Source organism: Leucoraja erinacea, chromosome 2 (assembly GCF_028641065.1).
Source record: "Leucoraja erinacea ecotype New England chromosome 2, Leri_hhj_1, whole genome shotgun sequence".
In the NCBI taxonomy this organism is placed as follows: Eukaryota; Metazoa; Chordata; class Chondrichthyes; order Rajiformes; family Rajidae; genus Leucoraja; species Leucoraja erinaceus.
In genome coordinates this window covers 10,738,274-10,763,569 of record NC_073378.1, presented here as the reverse complement: position 1 = coordinate 10,763,569, position 25,296 = coordinate 10,738,274, and the positions used below count along the sequence as shown (strand labels likewise).

At 44.5% G+C, this 25,296-nt stretch overlaps 1 protein-coding gene across 9 annotated transcripts in view; it reads right to left on the bottom strand.

Annotated features, from left to right (window-relative positions):
* The window catches only part of LOC129706915 (FH1/FH2 domain-containing protein 3-like), a 649,864-nt gene that overhangs the window by 567,411 nt on the left and 57,157 nt on the right, over window positions 1–25,296 (bottom strand). For all 9 annotated transcript variants that reach the window (XM_055651616.1, XM_055651562.1, XM_055651571.1 and 6 more), the window contains exon 3: window positions 2,080–2,144. In XM_055651616.1, the coding sequence (XP_055507591.1) occupies window positions 2,080–2,144 (65 nt within the window). The remainder of the gene's footprint in view (window positions 1–2,079; window positions 2,145–25,296) is intronic.

Below are 25,296 nucleotides of genomic sequence, written 5' to 3'. Positions count from 1 at the left end.
TTTGAAAAATGAACACCTCCAGATTCAGGAGAGTTTCTTCCCCAGCTGTTGCCGGGCAACTGAGTGGTCCTCATCAGCTGGAGTGTGGTCCTGACTTCCCACCTACCTCATTGGAGACCTTTGAGCTATCCTTAATGTTACATCCTGCACTAAACATTGCACCTTTATCCTTAAGTGCCTCGAGCATGTGACTGCATGTGGCAAGTGCAACCAAACCGGAAGCGGGGGCCGCGCGGAGGTCGAGTGATCCCCGTACAGGGCCGGTCCCACCAGCATGCGCCTGCATGCGGCGAGTGCGACCAAACCGGAAGCGGGGGCCACGCGGAGGTCCAGTGATCCCGTACGAGTTGACATGAAGTTCGAGCGAAGTCCGCGGGAAGTTCGCGCTAGGCATACGTCGTCAAGACGCTGCGTACGGCGTCAAGACGCTGCGCACATCCGTCGAGGCGCTGCGTACGGCCTCAATGCGGCTGCGGGCCGGCAGGTCGTCGCCGCGTGGAATTTTTGGACAGTGTCAGTTTTTCTGAGACCCACGCCATGTCGGGACCAGCTCCGCACAACTCCATACGGCTCCGGCAATCGAAGTGGGACCGGCCCCGCGAGGCAGTACGGCTCAAGCGACCACGTTAGGTCGCGCTTGCCGCATGCATTCACATGCTCGTGGGACAGGCCCTTTACTGCACTGTGGTCAGCTTGATTGTATTCTTGGATTACCTTTTCACTCAGGAGATAGCATGAAAACCAACGCTTTTCACTTTAACTCAGTGCAGGTAACTATGACAAGCTAAAATAAAATCTCGATAGCGGACTAGGTTGAAAGCCCAGGAGGATTTCCTCAGCAATCTCGATGTTCAGAATCATCAGATTTCCTCTCATTTTTCATGTTGTCGAACATTTTTCTTTCATGTTGTTTTGTTAATGCTACTCATGTTGCAGTACAGCATGAACATTCTTTGCATTATAACCTCTTTTCCCTTTGAGTACATGATGCAGTCTTTCCAAATGTTTGTGCAAGCTAATGGGTGTAAATATTTACCATCCAAACATTAAAAAAGGAAAAAAAGTCTGAAAAATAATCAGTCCTCCAGCACTTAGTCTAACTCACGCAACAGTATAAGTCACGATCAAAATTGGTCCCAGCATTTGGTCCAAACTGGATCCTAAGTTTGTTTTTTTTAGAGATCCTACTGCCTGTTTTATCATTTTTCTTTTACATGCACTTCCATGCGATTCCCACATAAACTTAAGAGATTATGGTTTCACATTTTCCACCTTCATTGCTTTAAACACTACATGTCAATCCAAAAAGAAAACCCCACCATCTCTAATGGATCAATATGGCAGTCAACGATCACTCCATCATCAAATGATGCCTGAACAAATGCTTTGGTGAGTGAAGCAGAACTCCTTTGTTGTCACTGTGCAATCATTTTGCTGCATTTACATATTCCTTCTTGCGTTGCTTAATGCAAACATTCCAATGCTGAGGGGGCCGAACTCAACAGTACATAGAAAACATTCCCCGAAGACCTTCAGTTGGTTCTCTATAGCTGGTGGGGCACACGGTTACAATAAACAGGACACATTGCTGACCTAGCATAGCAGAATGGTGCAGTGATGAGAAATCAAGCAGTGCTGATGACTGGTTTATAATGTGCCACCAGATCTGGGCATGGCAACATCATCGTAATCGCTCCATGTTCTCTACAGTAATAATAGACTAATCACTGTAGGTTATACATGCCAGCACTTGTACTGCAATGTTCCATATTCAAAGACATTGTGTTAAGTTATGCCAGTATGCACAATAAACGGAAAATGAAACCAAAATAGTCAATCAACGATGTCTCTTGTGCCCAACACAAAATAATAACAATCAGTCCAATTCCTTCCAATTTTGCAGTTAATGAGAACCATGAGCAGCGTGGTACCTGTATGATCCAAGCAGGAAGCATTACACTTTAAGTCAACCCCACTTCATACATTCTACATTCACTGAAATGCAAACTGGCTGAAGAAAATGGTAATGTTCTGGCTAGAAATCCATTCGCCATTTTACTAGAAAATCGATTGACTTACCGATGCAGGCATGAACTCGAACCGAGAGCTGTGTGCGTAAGATCATGCTGTGTTTCTTTCCCCTCCTGCAAAACAAAGAATAATTAGAATGGGAATAGCAGAACGGAAGAAAATGTATCTAATGAAACGCAGAATCTCAAGTAAACTACTATTTACGCTCTGAAACAAATTAAAGGGATATAACAGTGAATTAAAATAAAAACTGCAGATGGTTGAATTCGGAAATGAAACAGAAATTGCTGATAAAATTCGGGCCAGACAGCATCTGTATGAAGAAAAGTTTAAGACGCTTCATAAGAAAAGAGACAGAAAACAAAGAAATAGTCTTTGTTCTACAGTATCCATCATCTTCTCTGCTGCATGGACTAACTGGTTTCTCCCCCTCTCCGACTTCAAATGTTAATGTTTCTTTCCACAAATGCTGTCCAACTTGCTGAGCTTTCAGGCATTTTCTGCTTGAAGGGAGGTTGGGTCTGTATTTGTTGGAGTTTCAAAGAATGAGCAGTGATCTTATTGAAACAAGATCCATAGGAGCATGACAAGGTATCTGTCAAGATGTTTTTGCTTGAGGGAGAGTCTTGAATGAGGGGACAATTGCAAGATAAAGGGCTAGTCAATTAAAACGGAGTCATAGTCAGAGACGAGCAGCATGGAAACAGGTCCTATGGTCCAACTTGCCAACGCTGGCCAACGTGCCCCACCTGCCTGCATTTGGTCCATATCCCGCTAAACCTATCCCATCCATTTACCTATCCAAATGTTCTTGCATATTGTATATATATTGCTCATTCCTTAAACACAGCACTTTGTGTGAAAAGTTGCCCTTTGGGTCCCTATTAAGATTTTACCCTCTCACCTTAAACTTGTGTCCTTTGGATCTTGATTTCCCCTCCCCTATCAGCCTATCTATTCCCCTCACGATTTTATACACCCTAAGAGATCACCTGCCTGCATTCCAAGCCATAAAATCTTAGTCTGTCCAACCTTTCCTTATAGCTCAGTCCTCAAGTCAATAGACAATAGGTGCAGGAGTAGGCCATTTGGCCCTTCGAGTCAGCACCGCCATTCAATGTGATCATGGCTGATCATCCCCAATCAGTACCCCGTTCCTGCCTTCTCCCCATATCCCCTGACTCCGCTATTTTTAAGAGCCCTATCTAGCTCTCTCTTGAAAGCATCCAGAGAACCTGCCTCCACCGCCCTCTGAGGCAGAGAATTCCCCAGTCTCACCACTCTGTGAGAAAAGGGGTTTCCTCATCTCCGTTCTAAATGGCTTACTCCTTATTCTTAAACTGTGGCCCCTGGTTCTGGACTCCCTTAACATCGGGAACTTGTTTCCTGCCTTTAACGTGCCCAAACCCTTAACAATCTTACATATTTCAATGAGATTCCCTCTCATCCTTCAAAACTCCAGAGTGTACAAGCCCAGGTGCTCCATTCTCTCAGCATATGACAGTCCTGGGAACATTGGACCAAATGGCCCGTTTCCCTGTGGTATGAATCTAAATGCTGGAAACATTCTGATTAAATGCAATGTTTTAAAGCAAAAAATTTCACTTTGTTTAGATACCAGGGACCCATTAATACACTACAATACAATACAATACGGTTTTTGTCACATTGCACATAAGTGCAAGTGAAATAAATATGTCAGCAGCGGTACAATGATAAAGAACACACACAAAAACACAATAAAAATTTAACATAAACATCCACCACAGTATTCATCACTGTGGTGGAAGGCACACAATTTGGCCAGTCCTCCTCCATTTCCCCCCGTGGTCGGGACCTCAACCCTCCGCAGCCGTTGCTGCGGGCGTCCAGATGGTAAAAGGACAAGGTACAAGTCCAGGTAAGTCCAGAGTCGGCTCTTCCCCACCGGAGACCGCGGCTTTAAGTTGGTGTAGGCCGCAGGCCGGCGGTCGAAGAAAGTTCCCGCCGCAGCCAGAAGCACCGCAGACTGCAGGGCCGGCGGTCGAAGCTTCCGTCCAGGGATGATGGTAAGTCGCCACCACGCGCGAGCGGTGGAAGTTGGCCGCGGGCCGGCAGTGATGGCTTCTTCTTCCCCCGGGTCCCCCATGAGGCTGTAGACGCCGCACCAGCTGGAGCTCTGCAGACCGTGGCTTCAGGCTGCCGGCTGCCCTGGGCCAGCGAAACGGAGCGCTCTCAGCTCCAGCGAGCCCCGAGCCCCTTAGGAATGTCAGAGGGTGGTAAATGTGTGGAATTCATTGCCCCAGGAGACTGTGACGACCAATTCTATGGATATTTATTAAGGTGGAGATTGATGGGTTCTTAATTGGCACAGGTGTCAACGGTTATGGGGTGACGGTAGGAGAATGGGGTTGAGAGGGACAGATAGAACAGCCATGAGTGAATGGAAGAGTCGACTTAATGAGCCACATGGCCTAATTCTGCTCACATCACTCGAGTCTCATGTATCCAAATTTCCAAAATATATTTCTATCCAGTTCAAACTATTAAAATGTTGCTGAACCTACTTGAAAAGGCAAAGCCTCCAGACACTCAGTAACTTGATTCATGCCATAGAATAAAAGTGTATTCCTTATGTAAATAACTGCACTGTTTAGTATTTGTTTTTGGTATGAACCTCCGAACATTCTGCACAAACATAGAAACATAGAAAAATAGGTGCAGGAGTAGCCATTCGGCCCTTCGAGCCCTTCAATATGATCATGGCTGATCATCCAACTTAGTATCCTGTACCTGCCTTCTCTCCATACCCCCTGATCCCTCTAGCCACAAGGGCCAAATCAAACTCCCTCTTAAATATAGCCAATGAACTGGCCTCAACTACCTTCTGTAGTAGAGAGTACAATCCTATTCTTTAACATCCAATTTATTAAATCTTCTAAAATGACACAATTCCACCAACTATTTTGGATTGATGGCCTTCCCTAATTCGCTCATTGGTGCACAACAATGTATGGTAGGAATTTGATTACACTTTTCTGCAAGTGCCCATTAATTTGAATGCTCCTGGAGGTACCGAGGTCTAGTCGGAGGCTCAGAGGGGATAGAGCCTTCTCTGTTGCTGCTCCGGCACTCTGGAACACCCTGCCGTTGCACATCAGACAGGCCCCCTAACTGTCCATCTTCAAATCCAGTGTTAAAATACATTTGTACTCCCTGGCTTTTGACCATGCCTGAGGCTTTGCTTCTGTTTTTGGTGTTTTTGATGTTTCTTTATTTTACATGTCTTTTCCTATTTTTTCTTTTGATCGTTATTTTTGGTGTGTATTAACTTTTTTGTCAATGATTAGTGATGTACAGCAATTTGTTGCAGCTATGTTTGTTTTTAAAGTGCTCTATAAATAAAATTATTATTATTATTATTTTATTATCCACTTCAGATAAGGTCATATCGAGGAATCGGCTCCATAGCCAGATAAAGGTTAACCAGAACAGACACAAAATGCTGGAGTAACTCAAAAGGGACAGGAAGTATCTCTCTCAAGAAGATGCTAAGGTTCGAGAACCTTCTTCAGAGATGCTGATTGTCCCTCCGAGTCACTCCAGCATTTTGTGTCTATCTTCGGAGTAAACCAGCATCTGCAGTTCCTTCCGACATAAAGGTTAACCAGATTGACTATGTAGTTTACTGTTCACAGTGCTGGTCTCCTTCCAAATGGCAACATTGACAACCAATTCCCAACATACTACAGGGAGATAGAAACTCCCAGGCCTTCAAAATATCAAGGACAGTTGAGACTTTGGCACAAGTTGAGCCAGGTGAAACTTTTGTATGATCTCCCTGGTTTGATCTGAAGCGTTTCAGAAGAAGGCTTGCAATAGGTGTATTTGCTCAACTTTGTTCACAATTCTTTACCCACAACACCTCTGCTTACATGGTGGAAAGTTTGGGCACACAAATGAAATGAAAGGATGTCCCTAAAGTTAAATTAAATATCTTAAATTATTCATACTGCATCCTAGATAATTAAAATGGAACACAGCGATGGTCTTCCATTATAGATGAGGGTCTCCTCGATATCCCACAGCACTGCTCTCACTCCCCCTCCCCCCTCTTGTAACAAGGACAGAGTCCCCCTTGCCCTCACCTTCCATCAGCCATCGGATACAAAATATAATTCTCTGACATTTTTGCCACCTCCAAAGGGATCCCACAACTGGCCACATCGCCATATCTCCGCCCCTTACTGTTTTCCGCAGAGACCATTCCCTTCATATCTCCCTGGTCAACTTATCCCTTCCCATCCAAACCACCCCCTCGCCAGGTACTTTCCCCTGCAACCGCAGGAGATGCAACCCCTGTCCCTTTACCTCCCTCCTCGACACCACCCAAGGCCCAAACAATCTTTCCAGGTGAGGCAGAGGTTCACTTGCACCTCCTCCAACCTCATCTACTGCAACCGCTGATCCAGGTGTCAACTGCTCTACAGAGGCGAGACTTAGCGCAGGCTCGGTGATTTTTTCGCTGAACACCTCCGCTCAGTCCGTCATAACCAAGCTGATCTCCCGGTGGCCCAGCACTTCAACTCCCCCTCCCATTCCCAATCTGACCTGGGCCTCCTCAATTGTCAGAGGTCCAGCGCAAATTGGAGGAACAGCACCTCATATTTTGCTTGGGTAGTTTACACCCCAGCGGTATGAACATTGACTTCTCTAACTTCAGTTAGCCCGTTCTCTCTCTCTTCATTCCCCCTCATAGTTCTCCCACTTGTCCCACTGTCTCCACCCATTTTTCCTCCCCTGATATCAGTCTGAAGAAGGGTCTCGACCCGAAACGTCGCCAATTCCTTCTCTCCATAGATGCCGCCTAACCCGCTGAATTTCTCCAACATTTTGTGTCTACCTTCAATTTTACCAGCATCTGCAGTTCTTTCTTAAACTTTTCAGCTCCCCATTTTTGGGACCGGGGGCAGGGATGGGTACAAGACCACCCCCATCATTAAAAAAAATTGATCACAATTTGGGAATGCCACACAGGTTCGCTACATCATATTACCTTGGAAATGAATCAACGCATGCACAGGTTTGGGCTGGTAAATACTCTGGCTGTGTGGTGATCAACAATTGTGCTTTGGGTAGGTTCAACAAACTCACGAGATGAACAGACTGGAGGACCGTTGAACAGCACATACCACAACAACAAATTGCTGGGTTGAAGTAGCTGGATCAGATGCGAAGCCTATATCTCGATGGGTGTAATCTGATCTCAAGAGTGCAGAGATAAACTACTGAAGTGGAAGCAGTTTATCTCCAAACTTCTCAATCAGGTCATGGCCTTGCAATTATTTCCAGCTATCCAAGCTTCTCAATTTCACCTTTGAAGGAACAATGTACTCTAGTCTTTGTACTATCAAGCCTGTAATTATCCCAAAGTTCTGCATTGCTCCTTATACATTGGCCAGCATTACATATCACCTATCATAGCAAAGAGGAAGTCTAGAGTGTTTACACAACTTTGCTAATACCACAGCCTTTTGCAATGGCAACATCTTTACATGAAAATGTAGAAGGAAAATCACAAGCATGTGCAATCTTTACAAAGATTTCTCCAAGGAACGAACATAGTAGAATATGTACAAAAATGAGTCCAATTAGCACTCCAATACCACAGCAAAATCACTTTGCAGACAACACCACCGCAGTGGGCTAGATGTTGATTGATGATGAGATCTGGGATGGCGGGACTGTCATATGAGAAAAGATTGAAAAGACTGGGCTTGTATTCACTGGAGTTTAGAAGGATGAGGGAGGATCTTATAGAAACATATACAATTATAAAAGGACTGGACAAGCTAGATGCAGGAAAAATGTTCCCAATGTTGGGCGAGTCCAGAACCAGGGGCCACAGTCTTAGAATAACGGGGAGGTCATTTAAGACTGAGGTGAGAAAAAACTTTTTCACCCAGAGAGTTGTGAATGTATGGAATTCCCTGCCACAGAGGGCAGTGGAGGCCAAGTCACTGGATGGATTTAAGAGAGAGTTAGATAGGAGTTCTAGGGGCTAGTGGAGTCAAGGGATATGGGGAGAAGGCAGGCACGGGTTATTGATAGGGGATGATCAGCCATGATCACAATGAATGGCGGTGCTGGCTCGAAGGGCCGAATGGCCTCCTCCTGCACCTAGTTTCTATGTTTCTATGAGAGATGGAATTGAGAAAGGAGATAGAGAGCCTTGTAACTTTGTGCTAAGACACAACCTCTCCCTCAATGTCGGACAGTATATCAATCATATCTGCAAAGTGGAATCAAGGGAAATTATGCCAGTCAATGTACAAAAGTGCAAGATTCCTATTTCCTTCATCTAAATGGACATGGATATAAGAGTAGTGTAGCGATCACATTAACTCAAAAATCCACATCAGAGGATTAAACCAAAATTAGTCTCCACACCATTTCCAATCCCTTGGCACTGGTCAAACATTCTTCAGGATAACATTTGAGGTTTTTCCTTCTGCTCAGCTGGTATGACTGGCAGTCCAGTGAGAATCAACCTAGCCTATGCCCTGATAACCACATCCTTCCATTCCAGATAACATCCCAGCGAATCTCCATTCTGGGTAACATCCTGGCAAATCTCCTCCACATTCGATTACCACCGCATCCTTTTAAAATGATAGAATAGACAGTGGGTGGTCCGCAGGTGGTGAGCATTATTTCGCCAATAATGCTGGCCAGAATATGGGCTGAAAATTGTAGATTTCTTCTTGCAGATCAGCACTGAAAGCATTTGTGCAATACATGTGCTGGATGGGATGCTGGCGTTTGCACGATCCCAGACAAGATATCAAGGAGCACCATCCACTGTAAATATTCCAAAGAGGAGAGATGAACAACATTTTCAATTCCAATGACTAAACCAATATAAAACAAGAAGTATTCACCCAAAAGTCACAGCTTTTTTTTTTGTTCGAATTATATATCCAGCCTCATATTAGAAGAATTATTTACAAATCATTCGTTTAGCGCAAGTCATTGGTTTATTCAGCTAAAAGCCGCAGAAAACTCAGCTTGTACTCACTAGAATTTAGGAGATTGAGGGGGGGATCTTATAGAAACTTACAAAATTCTTAAGCGGTTGGACAGGCTAGATGCAGGAAGATTGTTCCCGATATTGGGGAAGTCCAGGACAAGGGGTCACAGTTTAAGGTTAAAGGGGAAATCCTTTAGAACCGAGATGAGAAAAACATTTTTCACGCAGAGAGTGGTGAATCTCTGGAACTCTCTGCCACAGAAGGTAGTTGAGGCCAGTTTGTTGGCTATATTTAAGAGGGAGTTAGATGTGGCCCTTGTGGCTAGAGGGATCAGGGAGTATGGAGAGAAGGCAGGTACAGGATACTGAGTTGGATGATCAGCCATGATCATATTGAATGGGGGTGCAGGCTCGAAGGGCCGAATAGCCTACTCCTGCACTTATTTTCTATGTTTCTATGTTTCTAATAGATGCCTGCAATGCTCTCAGGAACAAATATATACACATTTTTTTTTTTTAAATAATTCCCCTCTCAACATGTTTCATTGAAATTTACTCCAGTCTCCCAATTCCCCCAAAAACTCTGCACATCATTTTTGTTGTTCTGTGCTACTAGTATGGGTATTTAGTATTTTCTACTTAAAAAATTTCAGACAAGCATGTCTTAAATGTTACATCTCAAAAATTTGATATTCGTTCTAGTAGGAAAATCAGAACAAATCTTAAAGATATGGTCTCCTTTCATTGACTTATTACGTATAATATGGTGCAACTGGTAATTAGCCGTTTTAGAACTAGGTGAGGGGTGTGGAAAGATATGAAGTAGGTATATCCCTTTTTTTTCTGTTCTGTTCTGTTTTTTTCTTTTCTTTTTTCTTATATTTCTTTTTTTTTTGCTCTTCTTTTCTGGTCTTTTCTTTTTTTCTACCTCTCTATCTATGGGCTCTTTCTCTCTACCTATCCACAAATTACCAATTGTTAACTTTTGGGGCCTACATTACTTTCCTTAATCTGTTCTTCTTTCCTTACGTTTATTATTTTTATATTGTTAAATTTAAAACAAGAAGATGTACACAAAATGTATTATGTTACATACCATGGTTTATACGACTCTACATTGCTTCTAATATAAAATATTAAAAAAAGTTTTAAATTTTTTTTTTAATTACTCTGCACTTAATATCCTGTAATATCGGTATGCAGTTAGACTCAATCATTGGCTTAGGCGGGGCAAACAAATTTGCAGAAAATTCTCAGGACAAACATCTGTGGTAAGAAAACCAAAATTACTGTTTCTGACCCAAGATTTTTCATTCAAATAAAGGGTCGTGGAGCCAAAACGATTTCTCTTGCCACAAATGCTGGCTGCCCTACGGGGCATTACCAATAGCTTGAGATGATATGAACATAAGGATTAGCAACAGGATGAGATCTTGAAGCATATTCTTTTCCAATGTTCCTACTAGAAGCAGCAACTGCAAGCTTAAAAACAGACTACAACTTTTCTTAAAGACTTCTATAATTTAGAGTGTGCTTTTCTCCTCCTGGCTTCACATGAAGATGTTCAACAGGACCCAACAGTCAATATGTGTTGGAAAGAACTGCAGAAGCTGGTTTAAATTGAAGATAGACAAAATGCTGGAGTAATTCAGCAGGATAGGCAGCAACCCTGGAGAGAAGGAATGGGTGAGGTTTTGGGTTGAGACCCTTCTTCAGACCCAAAATGTTACCCATTTCTTCTCTCCAGAGATGTTGCCTGTCCTGCTGAGTTACTCCAGCATTTTGTGTCTATCTCCAACAATCAATATCCTTGTTACAATCAAGTAAAGATCAAATCAACACCATCTTTAAATAAACTCTTAGGGCCATTCAGGAACCAACAGATATTGACCTTTGCTTAAGTCAATCGTCAGTTAATGAAGTAGTGCCAGTAATGTTTGTGGAGTTTAGATGTTACATGGCTTGCTGCAGAGGATATGCAAACCTTTAAAAGGAAAGGCCTTTTCTACACACCAAGTAAATATATAACTCTATTTGCGATGTTCTAAAGGAAATTTGATCTGAGCTTGCAGAATGACAAGCTTTGTTGTTTGCCTCGAGGTGGTGGTGTTAGAGAGATACGCAAAGTTGTTGAAACAGCCACAAGACTTTCATTCCCCGGTGGTTTATACACACAGGAAATGCCGATTGCAACCCACATTGGTTGACAATTTATTGAGCAGGATTCCGTTGTAAAAACAGAAAAAAATGCAACTTAACTAGGCAACATTAAAAATATAAGATGAACGTTCAATAACAAATTGGATTACACACTCCAATTATAAATCCCGTCATTGAAGAGTGGCTAATGTTGTGCATCTATGTAAGAAGGGCTTAAAAGAAAAATACCTGGGAAATAGAAACCAGTGAGCCAAACGCCCGAGGTAGGAAAGTCCATAAGACATGAGCAGAATTGTGCCATTCAAACCATCTGGTCTACTTCGCAATTCAATGATGGCTGATCCCCTCTTAAACCCATTGTCCCACCTTCTTCCCATACCCTTTGTTGCCCTTCCTAATCAAGCACCTATCACCCCAGTCTTAAAAATACCAAATTACTTGGCATCCACAGCCATCTGTGGCATGGAATTCCACAGATTCACCACCCTCTGGCAAAAGACATTTCCTCCCCATCTCCATTTTTTAGGTATATTCTTCTATTTCGAGGCTGTGGTTCTAGAGATTCCCATTACTGGAAACATCCTTTCCACATCCACGTTATCAAGGTCTTTCATTATCAGTTATGTTTCAATGAGATCTCTCTCATCCTTCTAAACTCCAGTGGGTAAAGGCCCAGAACCTTCAAATGTTCCTCATACATTGATCCAATCAACCGTGGGATTGTTCTCAATAACTTCCTCGGGACTCTCGTCAAAGCCAGCACATCCTTCCTCAAATATGGCACCAATATTGTTCACATTATTCTAAATGTAGCCTCACCAGTGCCTAATAAAGCCTCAGCATTACATCCTTGCTTTGATATTCTAGTCCCCTCAAAATGAATGCTAACATTGCATTTGCTTTCCTTACTGCTAACTCAACCTGCAAAATAACCTTTTGGGAATCCTGTACCTGCATTCAAGTCACTTTGCACCACCGATTTCCGAATCCTCTCCCCATTTACAAAGTAGTGAACACGTTTCTTCTTGCTACTAAAGTGCATGACCACACATATTTCTGTACTGTTTTACTTGCCACTCTTGGCCCACTCTCCCAATTAGTCCAAATCCTTCTGCAGCCTCTATTTCCTCAACACCACACGATAAATAGCGGGCTCATCACTGACTCCTGTGGAACACTAGTCACTGGCATCCAACCAGAAAAGAGCCATTTATGCTCACTCTTTGCTCTCTTGCAGTCAGCCAATCTTCTATCCAAGCTAGTGCCTTGCTTTTAATACCATTAACTCATCTTGCATGTGGCGCCTTAAAGGCTATCAGATAGTCACCGAGGGGAAAAAAGTCACTGTGGACAATTCTGAGGGATCGGATTTACATTCATCTGGAATAAAACGACTCAAATACGTAAGATTTTGCACTTGGGAGATATTGTCTCAAAGTCAGGAGAGTCAGTAGATGTTGTTTACTTAGATTTTCAGAAAGCCTATGATAGGCAGTGAAGAAAGCAAATAGTATGTTAGCATTCATAGCAAAAGGATTTGAGTATAGGAGCAGGGAGGTTCTACTGCAGTTGTTCAGGGTCTTGGTGAGACCACACCTGGAGTATTACGTACAGTTTTGGTCTCCTAATCTGAGGAAAGACATTCTTGCCATAGAGGGAGTACAGAGAAGGTTCACCAGACTGATTCCTGGGATGGCAGGACTTTCATATGAAGAAAGACTGGATAGACTCGGCTTGAACTCGCTAGAATTTAGAAGATTGAGGGGGGATCTTACAAAACTTATAAAATTCTTAAGGGGTTGGACAGGCTCGATGCAGGAAGATTGTTCCTGATGTTGGGGAAATCCAGAACAAGGGGTCACAGTTTAAGGATAAGGGGGAAATCTTTTAGGACCAAGATGAGAAAAACATTTTTCACACAGAGAGTGGTGAATCTCTGGAATTCTCTGCCACAGAAGGTAGTTGAGGCCAGTTCATTGGCTATATTTATGAGGGAGTTAGATGTGGCCCTTGTGGCTAAAGGTATCAGGGGGTATGGAGAGAAGGCAGGTACAGGACACTGAGTTGGATGATCAGTCATGATCATATTGAATGGGGGTGCGGGCTCGAAGGGCCGAATGGCCTACTCCTGCACCTATGTTCTATGTTTCTATAAGGCGCCACACATTAGGCTGCTTAGGAAGATGAGAGCCCATGGTATCATAGGGCAGATATTAGCATGGACAGCAGGTTGGCTGGATGGCAGAAGACAAAGAGTGGCAATAAATGGGGCTTTTTCTGGTTGGCTGCCAGTGACTAGCGGAGTTCTGCCGAGTGCTGGGGCCGCTACTCTTCACGTTGTATGTTAAGGATTTGGACAAGGGGATTGAAGGTATTGTGACAAAGTATGCGGATGATACGAAAATAGGTGGAGTGGCAGGTAGTGTAAAGAAAGCAGGGACTCTGCAGAAGGACTTGGACCAGTTGGGCGAGTCGGCAGAGAAGTGGCAGATGGAATATGGTATAGCAAAGTGTGGAGTCATGCATTTCGGTAGTAGGAATAAAGGTGCAGACTATTTTCAAAATGGGCTGAGAATCCAGAAATCAGAGGTGCAAAGGGACTTGGGAGTGCTGGTACAGGATTCACAAAAAGTTAATCTGCCAGTCGAATCGGTGGTAAAGAAAGCAAACTCAATGGTAGTATTTATTGCTAGAGGGCTTGTATACAAAAACAGGAATGTAATGTTGAGGCTCTACAAGGCACTGGTAAGGCTGCATTTGGTATATTGTGAGAAATTTTGGACACCATATCTGAGGAAGGGTGTGCTGGCTCTGGAGTGGGTCCAAGAGGTTTGCAAGAATGATCACAGGAATTAGTAGGTTAATCTATGATGAGCATTTGTCAGCACTGGGCCTGTACTCGCTGGAGTTTAGAAGAATGAGGGGGGACCTAATTGAAACGTACAGAATGGTGAAGGGCTTGGATACAGAATAGTGAAGGGCTTGGATAGAGTGGATGTGGAGAGGATGTTTCCACTAGTGGGAGAGTCTAGGACTAGATGTCATAGCCTGAGAATTAAAGGACGTTCTTTTAGGAAGGTGAGGAGGACAATTTCCTTTGGATAGAGGGTGGTGAATCTATGGAGTTCTTTGCCACAGAAGGCTGTGGAGGCATCATATATTTAAGGCAGAATATAGATAGATTCTTGATTAGTACAGGTATCAGAGGTTATGGGAAGAAGGCAGGAGAATGGGGTTACGAGAGAGAGATAGATCAGCCATGATCAAATAGTGGAATAGGCTTGATGGGCCGAATGGCCTAATTCTATTTCCTATTCCTTACGAGTCTTACCACCAGAGGGCGCCGCACGATGGCAGCCTCGCCAACAGTCTGGCTGACTTTTCTTCTTTTTTTTGTTATTTTTAAGTGGGTTTTAAAAGTTTGTTTTGATGTTCTCTGATTTGTTTTATGTGATGGGTAGGGGAGGAGGTCAGGGGAAACTCAATCTCTAACCATGCTGGAGATGCAATGGAATCCCCCTCCAATGTGGGAGCTGTTGCAGGACAAAAGGGAAAAGATTGAACTTTTTTTCCCTTCCATCACAGTGAGGAATGTGGAGGAGTCACTGTGCATCGCGGATGTTTATGTTAAAATGTATATTGTGTTATGTTTCTCTTTTATTGGTATGACTGTTTAAAATGGCAAATGAAATTCCTCGTGTGTTGCAAAACATACTTGGCTAATAAAGTATTATTGTGATTGTGAATGATGACCTAAGTTTGATCGTTTTTGTTCAAACCAAGTTTGACAAGGGCTGGGCCATAGGCATCATCTATGTGGACTTCTTTAATGCCTTTGATAAGATTCTGTATGGTTGGTCACTATTGAAGGTTAGATTGCATGGGATCCAGTGAAAGTTTGATGCAGAGTGCACTTCATGGTCCGAAGCAGAGGATAGGGGAGCGGAAAATAATTTTACGACTGGAGACATGCGACTAGTGATGTATCTCAGGGATCAATGTTGGGCCAATTGCTGTTTGTCATCCATGCCAACAATTTGAATGACAATGTACAAAGCATGATCAATGATTATTCTGATCCACATTACTGATAGCACATCAAAATTAAATAGTTTTTACTTGCCGTCGTATTCCTTCTTTAAACCTGCAAAATTAAGTTATTCAATTCAATTATTTGTGGAATTAGCTTCCGAAAGTAAAAGGAATCTTCCTTCATACTTTTACAGGCAATGAAAAACTGCATTAAAAAAACCCCCCATCTCCATCATCTCCATTTTCCAACTCCAAAAAGATCCATCAGGAGGCACAGCACCGACTTAGCCCCCCTACACATCAACGGCGAGTGTGTGGAGAGGGTCAACACCTTCCGGTTTCTCGGCGTCCATATCGCTGCTGACATCTCCTGGACGGACAACACGACAGCGGTCATCAAGAAGGCTCAGCAGCGGCTGCACTTCCTGAGGGTCCTCAGGAAGCACAACCTGGACTCTAACCTGCTGCTGACCTTCTACCGCTCGTCCATCGAGAGCCTGCTGACATACTGCATTACAGCATGGTATGGCAGCTGCACCATGGCAGACAGGGAGAGGCTTCAGAGGGTAACCAGGACAGCGCAGAGGATCATTGGCTGCCCTCTCCCCTCCCTGATGGACATCTACACCTCCTGCTGCCTTAGCAGGGCAAAGAAGATCATCAAAGACAGCTCCCATCCTGCGTTTGGACTGTTCGACCTGCTGCCCTCTGGAAGGCGCTATAGGTGCATCAAATCCAGGACAAACAGACTCAGGAATAGTTGCTTTCCGAGAATTATATCTACTATAAATTCAAATTCACACATGCACTGACTACACCGCCCAACACGGACTTCCATCTGTATATATGTATATATGTATGTAGCGCCGCAGAATTTGTGCACCTATTCCCCCCCCCCCATCTCCCTTCTGTTTTTTGTTTTTTCTGTTTCTTGTTTTTTTTTGTGTGCTAAATTGTATGTATGCACTGAGTACGAGCAGCTTTCAGTTTCACTGTACATGTATAGTGACAATAAATGGCATATCTTCTTCTTCTAATCCTTCCTTTAGTCTGTTTATTGATTCAGCATGGAAACAGGTCCTTCTGCTCACCATACATTAGTTCCTTCCACCCTACACACCAGGGACAATTTTCAGAAGCCAATTAACCTACAAACCTGCATGTCTTTGGAATGGGGGAGGCAATCGGAGCACCCAGAGAAAATCCACAGCATCACAGGGAGAACATACAAACTCCATACAGAGAGGACACATAGTCAGGTTGGAACCCAGGTTTCTGATGCTGCAATTCAGCAGCTCTACCGCTGCACTACGATGCTATCATCAGAGTGCAAAAGCCCTCAGCGCGTGAATCACTTAGCAAAATCCATATCACAAACTGCAATGTTATGAGGAAGATTCTTGATCAGTGAAATGGCCAGGCATGAATAGATTTTATACTAGTGGCTGGAGAAAAGGAGCTCGAAGACAATTACATTAAAACTTTGGTAAGAAGCCAGAAATTGCTTTTGGAGTCCAGGTGCGCACTCAGTCTCACACAATCGCAAGGGGACTGTTACTCTATTTCTTCCCCACAACGTTGCTGGAGTACAAAAGGCCAGCATTCCATTTGCCTTCCCATCTGTGGATAAACATCTGGCATTTTATGTCCCAGCATTCCCAAATCCTTCTATACATTTGCAGCAATGAGCTTTCTCAAAACATATAAATCTCTTTCATTGCTCTTCCCAGAGTGAATAATCAACACAGTTTTAAATTCACAGGCTGCCACTAGCACAGCAAGATAAGGATGTTGCACAGGGTTAAAAAATAAACCAGGAACACAGGAGCTTCCTTGTTTGCCAGGAGTTCCATCTGGTGGTCTTCACCATGGCAATGACCCCTGCCCCCTTCCTTCAACAGGGCAAGGATGAATTCCAGTGCAGCCAATGCACGTAGCCCACTTGATAATGGGCGATTACTGAAAACGCTTAACTAATCACCTCTCAGAAGCACTGACAGACAGCAGCTGATGTCTGGCATAAAAACAAAAATAAACTAGAGCACTTATACCCTCTCACACCAATTCCACAGAGTAAAAGAAAGGTAACCTAACCAGTCCTGGTGAAAATAGATCACATTTCTCATGAACTGGAAAGGAACTCATCTTCCAAATGCCACGCAAGACAGGTAATAACAAAACAAATGTAGGAAGGAACTGCACATGCTGATTTACACCAAAGATAAACACAAAATGCTGGAGTAACTCAGCGGGCCAAGCAACATCTATGGAAAAAAGGAATAGGTGACATTTCGGGTCGAGACCAGTCTTCAGACCGAGACCAGTTACAAAGCCAACTGATAGTTGTAGACCTGCATACATAAGCTGAACTCCTATTCCTGCTTCAACACAAATTAAATATCCAACACTCAGTGCTCACTAGTGACATTTAACCTATGAGTATTCACCATTTTCCGTGCAGTTGTTGGCTTGTCTCCCATTCAAGGTCAGCAGAGGAGCTGCAGGTGAAGGAGGGAGCGGCCTATCGGGGAGCGGCTTCGTTAAGGGAAGTGCCTCGTGAGAAAAGTGCGAGTCTTTGGCTCGAGAGTCTTTGGCGAAGAGGCTGAGGGAGGAGACTATGCCAAAAGTTGTGGATGGTGAGACAGTGAAGATTTGAAAGGTAAGCTGATTCAGTGTGCTGCTTGTAGGTGTGGTGGGGGGGGTCTGGGACACTGATGGTGCCGCTGGCTGCTACAACTGCGAAAGGCGTGTCCAGGTTCCGCTCCTGATGGACCGTGTTGGGGCACTGGAGAGGCAACTGGATGACGTCAGGATCAACCGGGAAAACGAGAATTTCCAGGACAGGACCTACAGCGAGATCGTTACACTGAAGATACGGCAGAGAGAAGGTGGGTGATGAAGAGGAAGGGAAGGAAGCTTGGAGTACAGGAGATGTATCACTTGAAAACAGATTCACCCTCTTGTAATCTGTCAGGACAGAAGACACTGCCATTCCGAGTGGTGGACAGGTCTGCAAGACAAAATGTGGCGCTGAAGCAAAGCCGAAGAGACAGACGTCAGGCAGAGCCGTGTTGGCGGGAACTCCATCGTGAGAGGTACAGGCTGGGGTTTCTGCGGCAACTGGCGGGATTCAAGAATGGTGTGTTGCCTCCCTGGTACCAGGATCCAGGACGTCACGGACCTATTGCAGGGCATCCTCAAGCATGAAGGTGAGCAGCCGGAAGTGGTAGTGCATGTCGGTACAAATGGCGTCAGGAAGAAGAGGAAAGAGTTTCTGCAGCGTGACTTCGCAGAGCTTGGAGAAAGGCTGAAAAGCAGGACCTCCAGGGTGGTTATCTCCTGTTTGCTTCCAATTCTTGGTGCTGGTGAGAGCAGGAGCAGGGAGATAGGGGATCTGAATGGGTGGCTGAGGAGCTGGTGCAGGGAGCAGGGATTTAGATTCTTAGACCACTGGGATCTGTTTTGGGGTAAGGGTGAACTGTACAAAAGGGATGGGTTGCACCTTAACAGGCGGGGAACCAGCATTCTGGCAGGCAGGTTTGCCACTGCTACATGGCTTGGTTTAAACTAAATAGTGGGGGGGTGGGGGGAGGAGACAAATTGGAAATACAAGGATGGAATTAAAGGGAAAGAAAAGTTAAGAAAGACACCAGAATTATCAGGACAGAAAGCTCACGAAGGGATAGAAACATAGAAAATAGGTGCAGGAGTAGGCCATTCAGCCCATCGAGCCTGCACCGCCATTCAATATGATCATGGCTGATCATCCAACTCAGTATCCTGTTCCTGCCTTCTCTCCATACCCCCTGATCCCTTTAGCCACAAGTGCCACATCTAACTCCCTCTTAAATATAGCCAATGAACTGGCCTCAACCACCTTCTGCGGCAGAGAATTCCAGAGATTCACCACTCTCTGTGTGAAAAAAGTTTTCCTCATCTCGGTCCTAAAAGATTTCCCCCTTATCCTTAAACTATGACCCCTTGTTCTGGACTACCCCAACATCGGGAACAATCTTCCTGCATCTAGCCTGTCCAACCCCCTAAGAATTCTGTAAGTTTCTATAAGATCCCCCCTCAATCTTCTAAATTCTAGCGAGTACAAACCGAGTCTATCCAGTCTTTCTTCATATGAAAGTCCTGACATCCCAGGAATCAGTCTGGTGAACCTTCTCTGTACTCTCTCTATGGCAAGAATGTCTTTCCTCAGATTAGGAGACCAAAACTGTACGCAATACTCCAGGTGTGGTCTCACCAAGACCCTGTACAACTGCAGTAGAAACTCCCTGCTCCTATACTCAAATCCTTTTGCTATGAAGGATGGGAGAGTATGGCCAAGTCAACAGGAATCAATGTGAAAGGTGAGGTGAGTAATGGATTAAAAGCATTGTATATGAATGCACAAAGTATAAGAAGTAAAGTGGATGAGCTTGAGGCTTAGTTAGAGATTGGTAGATATGACATTGTGGGGATTACAGAGACGTGGCTGCAGGAGGATCGGTCCTGGGAACTGAATATTCAGGGTTACACGCCCTATAGAAAGGACAGGCAGGTGGGCAGAGGAGGGGGGGGGGGGGGGCAGTAGCTCTGTTGGTGAGGGATGAAATTCAGTCCCTTGCGAGGGGTGACATAGGGACTGACGATGTATAGTCGCTGTGGATAGAATTGAGGAATTGTAAAGGTAAGAAGACCCTAATGGGAGTTATCTACAGACTCCCAAACAGTAGCGTGGATATAGGGTGCAAGTTGAAGCAGGAACAGGTTAAAATTGGCATGTAACAAAAGTAATGCCACTATGGTTATGGGAGATTTCAATATGCAGGTAACCATATAACCATATAACAATTACAGCACGGAACCAGGCCATCTCGGTCCTACAAGTCCGTGCCGAACAACTTGTTTTCCCTTAGTCCCACCTGCCTGCACTCATACCATAACCCTCCATTCCCTTCTCATCCATATGCCTCCAATTTATTTTTAAATTATACCAATGAACCAGCCTCCACCACTTCCACTGGAAGCTCATTCCACACCGCTACCACTCTCTGAGTAAAGAAGTTCCCCCTCATGTTACCCCTAACTTCTGTCCCTTAATTCTGAAGTCATGTCCTCTTGTTTGAATCTTCCCTATTCTCAAAGGGAAAAGCTTGTCCACATCAACTCTGTCTATCCCTCTCATCATTTTAAAGACCTCTATCAAGTCCCCCCTTAACCTTCTGCGCTCCAGAGAATAAAGACCTAACTTATTCAACCTATCTCTGTAACTTAGTTGTTGAAACCCAGACAACATTCTAGTGAATCTCCTCTGTACTCTCTCTATTTTGTTGACATCCTTCCTATAATTGGGCGACCAAAATTGTACACCATACTCCAGGTTTGGTCTCACCAATGCCTTGTACAATTTTAACATTACATCCCAGCTTCTATACTCAAGGTAGACTAGGAAAATGAGGTTGGTGCAGCACCCGAAGAAAGGGAGTTTGTAGAATGCCTCCAAGATGGATTCTGAGAGCAGCTTGTACTGGAGCCTTCCAGAGAGAAGGTAATTCTGGATTCGGAGATGTCCTCATTCTTCAGGAAATGGGGGTTCCCATCTTTTACTACAGATGAGACTCTCACCAGGGTCTCTTCTATACCCCGTGACTCTGCTCTCACTCCCCATTCCCCTCACTCGTAACAAGGGCAGATCCCCCTTGTCCTCACCTTCCACCCTACCAGCCGTCACATACAACAAATAATCCTCCGTCAGTTTCGCCACCTCCAACTTGCCACATCTTCCCATCTCCTCCCCTGTCTGCTTTCCGCAGAGACTGCTCCCTCCGTAACTCCCTGGTCAATTCGTCCCTTCCAACCTGTACCACCCCCTCTCCGGGCACTTTCCCTTGCAAATGCTACACTTGTTGCTTTACCTCCCCCCTTGACTCCATTCAAAGATCCACCCATCCAGGTGCAGCAGAGGTTCACCTGCACCTCCTCCAACCTCATCTAGTGCATCCACTGCTCTAGGTGTCAGCTGCTCTACATCGGTGAGACCAAGCGTAGGTTTGGGGATCGCATCGCCAAACACCTCTGCTCAGTTCACAATAACCAACCTGAGCACCCGGTGGCTCAGGACTTCAACTCCCCCTCCCATTCCGAATTCAACCTTTCTGTCCTGGGCCTCCTCCATGGCCAGAGTGTGGACCATCGTAAATTGGAGGAGCAGCACCTCATTTTGCACATGGGCAGTTTGCACCCCAGCGGTATGAACATTGGGACTTCTCTAATTTAAGGTAGTCCCTATTTTCTCCTCCCCTTCCCAACTCTTCCCTCAGCCCACTGGCTCCATCTCTTCCTAGCGGGAAGCCAGAGGATTGGGAAACTGTCAAAGGACATCAGAAGTAACAAGAAGGGCAATACATGGTGAAAAGGTGAAGTACAAGGGTAAGGTGGCCAAGAATATAAAGGACAGTAAAAGCTTCTGTAGGTATGTTAAGAGAAAAAGATTAGTAAAGACAAATGTGAATTCCTTGCAGGCAGAAAGAGGTGAAATTATTATGGGGAACATGGAAATGGCAGAAGAGCTGAACAAGTACTTTGGTTCTGATTTCACTAAGGAAGACACAAACAATCTCCCAGATGTACTAGAGGACAGATGATCTAGGGAGACAGGAACTGAAATAAATTTGCATGAGGTGAGAAATAGTATTGGGTAGACTGTTGGGACTGAAGGCTGATAAATCCCCAGGGCCTGATGGCCTGCATCCCAGGGCACTCAAGGAGGTGGCTCTAGAAATCATGGACGCATTGGTGATCATTTTCACAATGTTCTATAGATTCAGGATCAGTTCCTGTGGATTGGAGGGTAGCTAATGTTATCCCACTTTTCAAGAAAGGAGCGAGGGTGAAAACAGGGAATTATAGACCAGTTAGCCTGACATCAGTGGTAGGGAAGATGCTGGAGTCAATTATTAATGAAGTAATAATGTTGCAATTGGATAGCAGTAAAAGAATTGGCCCAAGTCAGCATGGATTTATAGAGGGGAAATCCTGCTTGACTAATCTTCTAGAGTTTTTTGAGAATGTGACAAGTAAAATGGATGAAGGAGAGCCAGTGGATGTAGTGTATCTGGACTTACAGAAAGCCTTTGATAAGGTCCCACACAGGAGATTAGTGGGCAAAATTAGAGCACATGATATTGTCGGGTAGGGTATTGACACTGATAGAGAATTGGTTGGCAGACCTGAAACATGGAGTAGGAATAAACGGGTCCATGTCACAATGGCGTGCAGTGGCGAGTGGAGTGCCGCAAGGCTCGGTGTTGGGGCCGCAACTGTTTACCATATATATTAATGATTTGGAAGAGGGAATTAGGAGCAACACTAGCAAGTTTGCGGATGACACAAAGCTGGGTGGCAGCGTGAACTGTGAAGAGGATGTTAGGAGGTTGCAGGGTGGCCTGGACAGGTTGAGTGAGTGGGCAGATGCGTGACAGATGCAGTATAATATAGATAAACGTGAGGTTATCCACTTTGGCGGCAAAAACAAGGGGGCAGATTATTATCGCAATGGGGTTAGGTTAGGTAAGGAGGAGGTGCAGCGAGATCTGGGCGTCCTTGTACACTGGTCACTGAAAGTTGGCTTACAGGTACAGCAGGCAGTGAAGAAAGCTAATGGAATGTTGGCCTTCATAACAAGAGGATTTCAGTATAGGAGTAAAGAGGTTCTTCTGCTGTTGTATAGGGCTCTGGTGAGACCACATCTGGAGTATTGTGCACAGTTTTGGTCTCCTAATTTGAGGAAGGACATCCTTGTGATTGAAGCAGTGCAGCGTAGGTTCACGAGATTGATCCCTGGGATGGCGGGACTGTCATACGAGGAAAGATTGAAAAGACTAGGCTTGTATTCACTGGAGTTTAGAAGGGTGAGGGGAGATCTTATAGAAACATATAAAATAATAAAAGGACTGAACAAGCTAGATGTAGGAAAAATGTTCCAAATGTTGGGCGAGTCCTGAACCAGGGGCCACAGTCTTAGAATAAAGGGGAGGTCATTTAAGACTGAGGTGAGAAAAATCTTTTTCACCCAGACAGTTGTTTATTTGTGAAATTCTCTGCCACAGAGGGCAGTGGAGGCAAATTCACTGAGTGAATTTAAAAGAGAGTTAGATAGAGCTATTGGGGCGAGCAGAATCAAGGGGTAAGGGGAGAAGGCAGGCACAGGTTACTGATTGTGGATGATCTGCCATGATCACACTGAATGGCTGTGCTGGCTCGAAGGGCCGAATGGCTTCCTCCTGCACCTATTTTCTATGTTTCCAAATGCTTGGTTATCTTGAGCCAGATTATAATTGAGAACCGTCATGTCTCACTCACATCCTCTTCAGGTCAGGCAGCATCTGTGGAGGAATAGACAGATGACATTTCAGGTCGGGATCCCGTTGTTTGAAGCAGGGTCCCGACCAGAAATATCATCAGTCCATTCCTTCCACAGATGAACCCACTGCAGCACTCTCCTTCAATGCCCAAGATTCCAGCATCTGCTTTTTTCATCACCCATATCCTCTTCCACTGTCCCCCACTCCTCCATATTTTGCGACTACTTCCAGCTCCTCGTCAAGTTGCTACTGCAAGAAGCAAAGCACATTTGACTGTTCATAAGTTCAGAAGCTGCAGGAGCAGAATTTGGTCCATCGAGTCTACTCCGCCATTCGATCATGGCTGATCTTTCCCTCTCAACCACATTCTCCTGCCCTCTCTCCATAACCTGACACCCATACTAATCAAGAATCTCAACCTTAAAAATATCAATTGACTTGGCCTCCACATCTCCCAACATCCCACACTCAACATATCATAAAAGAACCACCAGTACTTCTCTTTTGAACCTGCAGCTGACAACAATTGAATTAGCAATAAGATACTGCAGATGCTGGTTTACACAAAAGACAAAATGCTGGAGTAACTCGAAGGGGAGCTGCAAGAGATGTATTTCCACCCAAAGATGAGCATTTTAACATAGAAACATAGAAAATATGTGCAGGAGTAGATGTAGCCCTTGTGGCTAAAGGGAACAGGGGGTATGGAGAGAAGGCAGGTACAGGATACTGAGTTGGATGATCAGCCATGATCATATTGAATGGCGGTGCATTCGGCCTTTCGAGACTGCACCGCCATTCAAAATGATCATGGCTGACCATCCAACTCAGTATCCTGTACCTGCCTTCTCTCCATGCCCCCTGATCCCTTTAGCCACAAGGGCTACATCTAACTCCCTCTTAAATATAACCAATGAACTGGCCTCAACTACCTTCTGTGGTAAAGAATTCCACAGATTCACCACTCTCTGTGTAAAAATTGTTTTTCTCATCTCAGTCCTAAAAGACTTCCCTCTTATCCTTAAACTGTGACCCCTTGTTCTCGACTTCCCCAACATCGGGAATAATCTTCCTGCATCTAGCCTATCCAACCCCTTAAGAATTTTGTACGTTTCTATAAGAATTCTTCAATTCCCTCATCTGAATCATTGATATACAATGTGATGAGTAGCGGCCCCAGCACCGATCCCCTGCGGAACACCGCTAGTCACTGGAAGCCAAACAGTAAAAGCCCCCTTTATTGCCACTCTTTACCTTCTGCCATCCAGCTAACCTGCTATTGACATTTCCTGACCTAGAGAGCAAAGTCATTTGTTCTGGCACCAATTTGATGATCGATCTCCCTCCAAGACTCATCATTATCCATAATTCATCCAACATTGGCAAAGTCATCGGAGAATTTAAAGATAGAGCTGGAACTGTGCCCAGCTACACCTTCATGGGAATAGAGTGAGTGGAGCAGGGGACTGAGCACACAGCCTTGAGATGCTCCTGCGCCAATGTTATTGAGGAGGAAATGTTGCTTTCAATTCGTACCAATTGTGCTGTGTTTGGTTGATGAGGAGGTAGAGGATCCAGTTTCAAAGAGATGCAGAGATCCAGGTCCTCAGAGCTTGGTAGCAATTTTGGAGAAGAATGCCGAGCTGTAGCTTTGCAAACGACAGCCTGATGCAAGTGTTTTGTAGTTCAGGTGCTTCGGTGCAGAGTGGA